The sequence below is a fragment of the Saimiri boliviensis genome, chromosome 8 (assembly GCF_048565385.1).
Source record: "Saimiri boliviensis isolate mSaiBol1 chromosome 8, mSaiBol1.pri, whole genome shotgun sequence".
Taxonomy (NCBI): Eukaryota; Metazoa; Chordata; class Mammalia; order Primates; family Cebidae; genus Saimiri; species Saimiri boliviensis.
In genome coordinates, this window is record NC_133456.1 from 4,665,224 (window position 1) to 4,677,199 (window position 11,976).

Genomic DNA, 11,976 nt, shown 5'->3' on the forward strand with positions numbered 1-11,976 from the left:
AAACCTCATTAAGGGTTTTTTTTTGTTTTTGTTTTTTTTTGTATTTTAAACCTTATTAAGATTTAACAGCAATCACTTGATTTAAGTCCTTTTTCCCCTGAAATTGCCGTCAGAAATTTGTGGAGGCCAGGCATGGTGGCTCACACTTGTAATCCCAGCACTTTGGGAGGCCAAGGCAGGATGATCACTGAGGCCAGAAGTTCAAGATCAGCCTGGGCAACATAGTGAGATTTCATCTCTACAAAAAATTTAAAAATTAGCCACCCTTGGTGGCTCACACCTGTAATTCCAGCACTTTGGGAGGCTGAGGCAGGCAGATCACTTGAGGTCAGGAGTTTGAGACCAGCCTGGCCAACATGACGAAACCCTGTTTCTACTAAAACTACAAAAATTAGCTGGGTGTGGTGGCAGGCACCTGTATTCCCAGCGACTTGGGAGGCTGAGGCAGGACAATCACTTGAACCCTGGAGGCAGAGGTTGCAGTGAGCCAAGATTGTGCCACTGCACTCCAGCCTAGGCAACGGAGTGAGACTCCATCTCAAAGAAAAAAAAAAAAATTAGCTGGGCATGGTGATGTGCACTTGTGGTCCCAGCTACTCAGGAAGCTGAGGTAGGAGGATTGTTTGGACTCAGAAGACTGAGGGTGCAGTAAGCTATGATCACACCACTGCACTCCAGCCTGGGTGACAGAGTAGTCTGTCAAAAATTAAGAAATTTAGTAAAGAAAGATCTCAAATCAGCAATCTAACCTTTTACCTTAAGGACCACAAAAAAGGAGAACATAATAAATTCAGAATAGTTTCTCTAGATATAAATGGTATTTTGAAAGAAGAAAGATAAAGATCAGAAAAGTCATGGAGAAAAGTCAATTAAACCAAAAACTGATTGTTTACAAATATTAATAAAGTTGATAAATCTTTAGCCAGACTAACAAAGAAAAAAAGGAAAAGATATAAGTCACTCACGTCAGGAATGACAGTGGCTATAACTAAGGACCACATCAACATTAAAAGAAGAATAAGAGAATACTATGAACAACTCTATACACACACATTTGATAGCTTAGAAGAAATAGATCAAATCTACAAACTACTAAAATCCACCCAAGAAGAAACAAATAACCATAATAGTTCTATACTTTTTTTTTTTTTTTTGAGATGGAATTTCGCTCTGTTGCCCAGGTTGGAGTGCAGTGGTATGATCTCAGCTCACTGCAACCTCTGCCTCTGAAGGTCAAGCAGTTTTTCTTCCCCAGCCTCCCAAGTAGCTGGGACTACGGGCGCCCACCACCATGCCTGGTTAATTTTCGTATTTTTTTTTAGTAGAGGTGGAGTTTCACCATGTTGGCCAGGCTAGTCTTGAACTCCTGACCTCAGGTGATCCACCCACTTGGGCCTCCCAAAGAACGAGGATTACAGGCATGAGCCACCATGCCCAGCTTCTATACTTACTAAATAAATGTTAAATAATTATTTTAAACCTCTGAAAAGGTAAACTCCATTTCACTGGCAAATTCTAACATTTAAAGAGGAAATAACATCAGTTCTACACAATCTCTTCCACAAGATACAAGAAGATCACTTCTCCACTCATTTTATGAGGCTAGTATTACCCCCATACTAAATTAAACAAAGACAATAAAAGAAGGAAGAAAAACCCAAGTTCACTTCCCTCATTAACATAGATGCAGAAATCCTCAACAAAATATTAGTAAATAAAATCCAGGAATACAAAAAATAATAATAACACAGTATCACCAAGTGGGGCTTACTTAGGAGACTACAAGCCTACTTTAATATTTGAAAATCAATTAATGTTACCTATTATATTAACAGACTAAAGACAATAAATCACATTATATCAACTGATACTAAAAAGTATTCAATATCCATTGAAATGCAATAGCCACTTATGATAAAATTTCTCATCAAACTAGGAATCAGAAGGGAACTTCCTTAATATCCACAAAACATTTACAAAAAAACACGAAGCTAACATGATTTTAATGGTGAAAGACTAACTTTCCCCCTAAGACTGGGAACAAGGCACTGTCCACCTCCTCTCTCCTATCCAATGTTGTGTTTGTAGTTCTAGCCAGCGCAATAAGGCAAAAAAAAAAAAAAAAAAAAGCATAAAGATTGGAAAGGAAGAAATAAAACTATCCCTATTCATAGCAACATGATTATCTACGTAGAAAATCCCAAGGCAAGCTGGGCACAGTGGTTCATGCCTGTAATCTCAGCACTTTGGGAGGACAAGACAGGCGGATCACCTGAGGTCAGGAGTTCCAGACCAGCCTGACCAATACGGTAAAACCCTGTCTCCACTAAAAATACAAAAATTAGTGGGGCATGGGGGCATGTGCCTGTAGTCCCAGCTGCTTGGGAGGCTGAGAAAGGAGAATCACTTGAACCTGGGAAGCGGAGGTTGCTGTGAGCAGAGATCACAACATTGCATTCCAGCTTAGGTGACAGAGAGAGAATCTGTCTCAAAAAAAAAAAAAAAAAAAAAAAAAAAAATCCCAAGGCATCTACAGAAAGTACCTAGATTTAGTGAGTTTTACCAGGTTGCAGGATGCAAGGTTCACATACAAGAGTTAATCATATTTCTATTTACCAGCAACCAACAATTAGAAACTTAAATTAAAAAAAATAGTTCCCTCCCCCACAGCCAATACCTAAGTATAACTCTTAACAAAGTGTGTATGCTGAAAACCTCAAAAAGCTAATGAAAGAAGTCAAATAAGACCTAAATAAATAGACAGACATGCTGAATTTAGTGATTGTAAGATTCAGTGTGGTTAAGATGTCAATCCTCCTCACAGTGATGTATAAATTCAACATAATTCTCATCAAAATCCCAGCAGGATTTTTTTTTTTTTTCAAAAAAAGCATATGGAAAGGCAAAAGAACTAGAATAGACAAAACACTTTTGAAAAAAAATCACAGAAAATTTAGAGGAAGCATAGTACCTGTTTTAAGATTTACTATAAAGCTGCAGTAATCAAAATAGGATGGTATTAGTGACCAGAGAGACACATATCAATGCAACAGAAGATAGCTAGGCTTTTCAGTCTTTGCACATTGACATTTTGGGTTAGATCATTTTTTTGTCAGGGGCTGTCCTGTTTAGCAGCATCCCTGGCCTCTATTCACTTGATAACAGTAGCACCCGCTTCCCACGTTGTGACAACCAAAACCGACTCCAGACCTTCCAAATGTCCCCTAGAGGGCAAAATCTGGAGTTGAGAAATACTGGCATAGAGGCTTCAGAAACAGACTCTCACACATACCGACTGATTTTTGACAAAGGGCACAAGAGAAAGAACATTCGTTCAATGGTGTTTGAAAAATTAGACATCCATGTGCAAAATAATAATAATGATGAAGCTTGACTTAAACCTTACACCTTATATAAAAATTGCCTCAAAAGCATTCATAGATCTAAAGTGTAAAATTATAAAACGTATAAGAAAACATAGAAGCCAGGTGCTGTGGTTTATGCCCGTAATCCCAGCACTTTGGGAGAGTGAGGTGGGCTGATCACCTGAGGTCAGGAGTTCAAGGCCAGCCTGGCCAACATGGTGAAACCCTGTCTCTACTAAAAAATAGAAAAAGTAGCCAGATGTGCTGGCTTATGCCTGTAGTTGCAGCTACTCAGGAGGCTAAGACAGGAGAATTGATTGAACCTGGGAAGCAGAGGTTGCAGTCAATAGAGATCATGCCACTGTACTACAGTCTGGGTTACAGAGTGAGACTCAGTCTCAAAAAAAAAAAAAAAAAAAAAAATACACACACACACACACAAAAACGCACAAAAAAAGAAAACATAGGAGAAAATCTTTGTGACCTTGCTTAAGCAGAATTCTTAGATATGACACCATAAACATAATCCATAAAAGAAAAAAATTGATTTCACTAAAATAGGAAACTTTTTGCTCTTTGAAAGATACTGTTAATAGAATGAAAAACAAAATATAAACTAGAAAATATTTGCCAATGGTATATCTGACAAATGACTTGTATCCAGAATATATACAGTGCAGAATACAATTGCAGGCCAGTTACAGTGACTCATGCCTATAATTCCAACATTTTGAGAGGTTGAGGAGAGCAGATCTCTTATACCAGGAGTTCAAGACCAGCCTGGGCAAGAAAGTAAGATCCTGTCTCTACAAAAAACTTAAAAAGTAGCCAGGTGTGGTGGCAGGTAGCTGTGGTCCCAATTATAAAGGAGGCTGAGGCAGGAGGATCACTTGAGCCCAAGAGGTAGAGGTTTCAGTGAGTTATGATTGCACCACTGCACTTCAGTCTTGGTGACAGAGCAAGACCTTGTCTCAAACTGCCCCCATCCCTCCCACCATCACACACACACACACACACACACACACACACACACACTTCATTCAGAAAGTAAACCAAATAAATTTGAACTAAATTTTGAGCAGACACCTTATTTAAAAAGATATACAGATAATAAGTTCATGAAAAGATGTTCAACATTATTAACTACTAGGAAAATGCAAATTAAATCACAATGAAATACCACCACATACCTATGAGAATGGCTAGGGAGGAGAAAGAGATCCAAGATGGCTGATTACTAGCAGCTCAGGATAGTAGCTCCCAGTGAAAGTGCAGAGAACGAGGACACCACACTTTCAGACGAATTTCTGTTGCTCACGGACCAGCTTTCCAGCGGAGGAGCCCCATGGATCGCCAGCACGACTCTTGTGGCCGGAGAGGTGGTTTTGCCGGCTTCCCGGAGCCGCGGTTCTCAGTGCAGAGTAAACGGGACTGGGACCCCTTTTGGTCGACGTTTGGAGCTCCAGGAAGGCAGAGTCGCCTATGCAGCTGATTGAAAAAGGGACTCAAGAAGGAAGCCAGACTGGAGATTCCCAGGCAGAAAAGCACCACAAATCTTAACGCCGCTGTTTTGGCCGGCGCAGTGGGTTGCTCAGATTCTGGCGCTGGGAATCAACAAGTTGGACGTCCACTCAGAGACCTAATTTGAAAGTCAGTAATTACAAAGACGACAGGTGGATAAATTTACAATGATGGGAAGAAACCAGCATAAAAAGGCTGAGAAAACCCAAAATCAGAATGCCTCTCCCTCTACAGGGGATCGCAGTTCCTCATCAACAAGGGAACAAGGCCTGATGGAGAATGAGTGCGTTCCATTAACAGATTTAGGCTTCAGAAGGTGGATAATAAGAAACTTCTGTGAGTTAAAAGAATATGTTCTAGCCCAATGTAAAGAAACTAAGAACCTTGAAAAAGGTTTGATGAAATCCTCAGGAGAATAGACAATCTAGAGAGGAATATAAATGAATTACTGGAACTGAAGAATACAATACGAGAACTCCACGATGTATGCACAGGTTTTAACTGTCGAATTGATTAAGCAGAAGAAAGGATATCAGAGGTCAAAGACCAACTTAATGAAAGGAAATGAGAAGACAAGATTAGAGAAGAAAGAGTAAAAAGGAATGAGCAAAGTCTCCAAGAAATATTGGACTATGTGAAAAGACCTAATTTACGTTTGATAGGTGTACCTGAATGTCATGAAGAGAATGAATACAAGCTGGAAAATATTCTTCAGGATATTATTCAGGAAAACTTTCCTAACCTAGTAAGGCAGTACAATACTCAACTTTGGGTAATACAGAGAACACCACAAAGATATTCCTCAAGTAGAGCAACCCCAAGACACATAATCGTTAGATTCACCAGGGTTGAAATAAAGGAGAAAATTCTAAGGGCAGCTAGAGAGAAAGGTCAGGTTACCCGTAAAGGGAAGCCTATCAGACTCACAGCAGATCTCTCAGCTGCAACCCTACAAACTAGAAGAGAGTAGGGGTCAATATTCAATATCCTCAGAGAAAAGAATTTTCAACCCAGAATCTCATATCCAGCCAAATTAAGCTTCATAAATGAAGGAAAAATAAAATTTTTCACGAACAAGCAAGCACTCAGAGATTTCATCACCACCAGGCCTGCTTTACAAGAGCTTCTGAAAGAACCACTACACACAGAAAGGAACAACCAGTATCAGTCATCCCAAAAACTTACCAAAAGGTAAAGAGTATCTCCATAATGAAGAATCTATATCAACTAATGGGCAAAATAGCCAGCTAGCATTAAACGACAATATTAAACTCACAAATATCAATATTAATCCTAAATTTAAATGGATTGAATGCCCCAATCAAAGGCACAGACAGCCAAATTGAATAAAAAGTCAAAAAACATCAGTTCGATGTATCCAGATCCATCTCTTAAGCAAGGACACACAAAGACTCGAAACAAAGGGTTGGTGGAAGACTCACCAATTGAATGGAGAGAAAAAAAAAAAAAGAAAGAAAGAAAGGAAACAGGAGTTGTAACTTTCGTCTCTGACAAAATAGACTTTAATAGTAACAAAGACTAAAAGAAACAAAGAAGGACATTACATAATGGTAAAAGGATCAATGCAACAACAGGAGTCAATGATCGTAAATATATATGCACCCAATATAGGAACACCCAGATACATAAGACAAGTTCTTAATGACTTATAAAGAGACTTGAACTCCCGCACAATAATAGTGGGAGACTTTGACACCACATTGTTAATATTCGATGGATCAATGAGATAGAAAATTAACAGGGACATCTATGATTTGAACTCAGACACGAAACAAGTAAACTCAGTGAATATTTATAGAATTCTTCACTCCAGGTCCACAGAACATACATTTTTCTTAGTATTATATTACACCTATTTTAAAGTGACCACATAATTGGAAGTAAATCACTCTTCAGCATTTGCATAGCATTTCACAGACTTCAATGAAATATTGGTTGGCTGTCTGTTTGTTATTTTCTTCCCTTATTCCTTCCTGTCTTCTCTGTGAAACACAATTATTGGCATAAAAGAGGTTTTTAATACCTATTTTTAGACTGCATTCCAGCCTGGGCTGACTCCTGTTCTCTCTCCCCCTTTCTCTTTCTCTCAAAAAAAAAAAAAAAAAAGAATAGAACTGAGGTTTTTTTGTTTGTTTGTTTTGATTTTATTTCTAAATGTGGGGATAAAAAAAGTTCTTTTTATCTGCACATAAAGAAAAAAGTAAATTTCAGCTCTTACACTTAAAATGTCATATTCTAGTTTTGCCCTTAATCACTGAGAAAAATGTTGATAATTAATCTCTCCTCATTTGATAAAAATGTAACTCAGTTGACAATGAAAGTGGTTTTCTTAGGGTCATACATATAAGGACAGTCTTTCCATATGTTATCTTAATTTGATGTTATGTGTCTAATAGATCCAGAAACTGCCCTTTCGAAGGACTCTCCAATATTCCCACATATGGCTACTTAAAGTATTTGGAGACAGAAAAAAAAAAGAAGGAAACCCTTGAGAATATACAGATAAGTGTCCGCCAAACACTGGGAGCTATTTGAATATTATTATAACACATAATGTAATTATAACAATTCGATCTTCTGGAAGATGCAATAACCAGTAAAAAAAAAAAAAAAAAAAAAAAAAAGAGAATGGCTAGGGAGAAGGGAGTAAAAGCTGATAGTAGCAAGTATAGGCAAGAATGTGAAACAACCAGAACTCTCTTCAGTTGCTGGTAGGAATGCAAAATGGCACAACCATTCTGGAAGACAGTTTGGCAGTTTGTTATACAGTTAAACATATGTTTACCATATGACTCAGTAATCCCACTGCTAGGTATTTACCTTCAAAACTCTACCCAGATGTTTATAATCAGTTCCATTCATAATCAGCAAAAACTGGAAACAACAGGTAAGTGCATTTATAAACTGTCATACATCCAAATAATGAGATGCTACTCAGAAAAAAAAAAAAAGGCCAGTACAGTGGCTCACACTTGTAATCTCTCTCTTTTTTTTTTTTTTTTTTTTTTTGAGAGGAGTTTCGCTCTTGTTACCCGGGCTGGAGTGCAATGGCGCGATCTCGGCTCACCGCAACCTCCGCCTCCTGGGTTCAGGCGATTCTCCTGCCTCAGCCTCCTGAGTAGCTGGGATTACAGGCACACGCCACCATGCCCAGCTGATTTTTTGTATTTTTAGTAGAGACGGGGTTTCACCATGTCCACCAGGATGGTCTCAAACTCTCAACCTCGTGATCCACCTGCCTCGGCCTCCCAAAGTGCTGGGATTACAGGCTTGAGCCACCGCGCCCGGCCACACTTGTAATCTCAACTCTTTTGGAGGCCAAGGCAGGCAGATCACCTGAGGTCAGGAGTTCAGGACTAGCCCGGTCTACGTGGTGAAACCCACGTAGATTAGCTGGGTGTGGTGGCCGGCGCCTATAATCCCAGCTACTCAGGAGGCTGAGGCAGGACAATTGCTTGAGCCCAAGAGTCAGAGATTACAGTGAGCCAAGATCCAGCCACTGCACTCCAGCCACGGTGACAAAGCAAGAGTCCATCTCAAAAAAAAGAAAAACTACTGGCTCACATGACAACATGGATAAATGTCAAAGGTATGCTGAGTGAAAGAAGCAGGTCTCAAAAGGTTACATTCTATACAAGTCCAGAACTCCTACATGTCTATGACACTGAACAAGTCCTAGCTATAGGGGTGAAGAACAGATCCGTGTTGTGCAGGATTCATGAGTGGGGAGGTATGTGACTACAAAAACATCAGCCTGAGGGAATTTTGGGGAAGGATGAAGTCGTTGTTCTGTGTCCTGACTGTGGTTACATGAATCTATACACATAAAATTCATGGAACTGTGCACCAAAAAATAGTTTGTTTATACGTATACAGTTTTTTGTTGTTGTCGTTGTTGTTGTTTTTAAGAATACCACTGTATTTATTTTCCTACAGGTAATTTTTCTATGGCTTTAACATTTTTCTCTTCAAAATTAAAAGTAAAATATCCCTAAGTTTAGAACTGGATCACTTGGCCCTTTCTCTTCTTACCTCTTCCCAGTTCAGAATGCTTGCATCTCTTAATGGCCAGCATCCTCTTGGATCTGCAGTTAGGCTCAACACATTCCAGCCTTAGCACAATCTTCTCTGTGGTCTTAGCCTTCTTCTGGAAAAAAATTGGCTTTGTCTGCCCACCACAGCCACTCTGCTTCTGATCATAGTGCCTCTTTCCCTGGGCATACAAGGAATCCTTGCCCTTCTTATATTGTGCCACTTTGTGAGGCTGATGCTTGCCACACTTCTTACAGAAAGTTCTTTGGGTTTTAGGTGTGTTGACCATCTTTGCAGCATGGCTGTTCTATCTATATGATGAAAACGATAAATGGTGTCTGAAACCCTTGCCTCTCACAGCTCTCGCTTAACAGAAAAGGGCTTTTTTTTTTTTTTTTAAAGATAAAGTCTTTCTCTGTTGCCCAGGCTGGAGTGCAATGGCACGGTCTCGGCTCACTGCAACCTCCGCCTTCCAGGTTCAAGTGATTCTCCTGCCTCAGCCTCTTGACTAGCTGGGATTATAGGCGCCTGTCACCACACTCAGCTAATTTTTGTATTTTTAGTAAAGACAGGGTTTCATCATCTTGGCCAGGCTGGTCTTGAACCCCTGATCTCAGGTGATCTGCCCTCTTCAGCCTTCCAACATGCTGGGATTACAGGTGTGAGCCACCACATCCGGCCTATATACATTTTTTAAAAACTGCACTGAGATATCATTTCTTACCTGCCACATTAGCAAAAATTTTAAAGTTTGACAAAGCAGTCAGCTGGTAAGTCTGTGGGAAAACAGACACTTTCATATGTTGCTGGTGCGTATGCAAATTGCTAGAAGTCATATGAAGGAACTCTCATAACGTCTAAGAAAATCACATATGCGTTTAACTTTTCATCTGGCGATACAACTTATCAGGATTGCCGGGCACGGTGGCTCACGCCTGTAATCCAAGCACTTGTGAGGTCAAGGTGAGCGGATCACCTGAGGGCAGCAGTTCAAGACCAGCCTGACCAGCATGGTGAAACACCATCTCTACTAAGAATACAAAAATTAGCTGGGTGTAGTGGTGGATGCCTGTAATCTCAGTTACTCAGGAGGCTGAGGAAAGAGAATTAAAATGAATAATGAAAAATGATGCAAAAGTACTGAAGTAGGGCAGGGTGTGGGAGAACCAACCCAAGAGACTTTCGCATACTGTGTTTCTGCTATATACCTTCAGACTAAAGATAAAGAACTATAAGCAATAGTTTTTGAACTATTGAACTCTAGTTAGTTGGCTTCCTTTATTTATTTATTTATTTATTTATTTATTGAGACAAAGTCTCACTCTGTCGCCCAGGCTGGATTGCAGTGGAATGATCTTGGCTCACTGCAACTTCTGCCTCCTGGGTTCAAGCAACTCTCAGCTTTCTCTACTGGGTGGGTGTGATGCAACTGGACAACAGAAGGCTCATCTCTGGCCAATTTGGGAAACCAGGAAGACAGGGAGCCTGCATCTGAGTCTGGCAAAGAAGTCTCAGGGACGACTCTGATTGACCTAGCTCCTGGGGTTGGAGAATCAATTCTAAAGAGGGTTGGCTGGTACAGGGACGCCTTGATTGGCAGACCCCTAGAATTACAGGGAGGAAGACAGGGGTTCCTAAAAGAACTCACAGAGAGGAGAGGCTGACAACAAAGTCATGGCTCTTTGCCACTTGTCCTTGTCACGGCCTCTTTGTGAAGTTCTCATTTCTGCTTATCCTTACCACGTGCCTACCAGGTGGGAATAGAGAAACTCCTCGAAAACAATGAACAGTAAAACTACTGTACTCGATCTACTTTGCCCCATGGCAAGCTCTGTCGAGGGGCTGTAAGCCCTCATGGGCAGTCTGGGCAGACGTGGGCTCACTGTCTTGCTTCCCCCTCACACTTCTAGCATAGGAACTTGCCTGTAGTGTCAGCTCAGTGTTTGCTTACGCTTCCAGTACCTTCCAATGGGACATTTTAATTTGTCCCAGATAATTTGTTTGTCCTGTGTGAGCCTTCCAGGGTGACTAGCTCTCAGGCAGTCAATATCTGAATATATCTAAGTCCCCAAACCCCATCTTAAAGGAAGATCTGATTTGTTATAGTTACTTTATGTTTAGCTTACTAATAGATAGATAAATAATGGTCACCATGAAAAATCTTCCTGGGCCAGGCTTGGTGACCCATGCCTATAATCCTAACATTTTGGAAGGCTGAGGCAAGTGGATTACTTGAGCCCAGGAGTTCAAGACCAGAATGGACACATGACAAAGCCCAATCTGTACAGACAATATAAAAATTAGCTGGGCATGGTGGCATGCACCTGTAGTCGAGCTACTTGGGAGGCTGAGGTGGGAGGATTGCTTGAGGCTAGAATGTGGAGGCTGCAGTGAGCCGCGATTGTGCCACTGCACTCCAGCCTGGGTGACAAAATGATGAGATCTTGTCTCTATATACATTTAAAAGAAATAAAACTCTTCCTAGCTAAAATGTTGGCCCTTCTGGCCTTTGTGGGGCACTTTGAGACCTGTAACACCATCCTTCTGTGAGCTGACATACCATACCCAGGTCCTTCTTGAGGAGCATCTTGGTCCAGGGGACTTCCCTTGTCTCACAAAAGGCTGAGAGAGAATAGCTATGCTCCAGGCATCTATCTGTCAGATGTTGGTTCTTGAATGCCCTTCCCCTTAAACCCTCACCCAAATCCAGGAGCTGTGAGATGTGAGTGTGCATGAACATCATGTGAAATGCATATTTAAAATGCAGATTCCTGGGGACGCTGGAGGAGGGGGGGCTGACCATGTGAGGAGCTGAGGGAAAAGCATAGGCAACAGCAAGGACAATCGCCCTGAGGCAGGAAGGCGTTCCAGGAATGATCAACAAAGTGAGCAAAAGGAAAATGGGCAGGAGAAGGATCTAGGGCAGGAGGGGCCGGACCTTGAGTGGGATAAAGAGCTTGGGTTTTTATCCGTATGCAACTGGAAGTCACTGAAGGTTATACATGGACGGAATAATGAATCGGATTTTCATTTCATG

The 11,976-nt window shown here is 40.8% G+C and overlaps 1 protein-coding gene across 1 annotated transcript; it reads right to left on the bottom strand.

The window, feature by feature from the left end:
- Positions 1-8,903: 8,903 nt before the first annotated feature.
- Positions 8,904-9,230, bottom strand: LOC101034449 (large ribosomal subunit protein eL42-like). The gene has a single exon (XM_010347002.2). The coding sequence runs from the start codon at positions 9,226-9,228 to the stop codon at positions 8,905-8,907; it is 324 nt and encodes a 107-aa protein (XP_010345304.1). The 5' UTR covers positions 9,229-9,230; the 3' UTR covers position 8,904.
- Positions 9,231-11,976: the final 2,746 nt, after the last annotated feature.

Coding starts and splice junctions, on each gene's coding strand:
- LOC101034449 (XM_010347002.2), bottom strand. CDS start 9,228: ATGGTCAACACACCTAAAACCCAAAGAACTTTCTGTAAGAAGTGTGGC.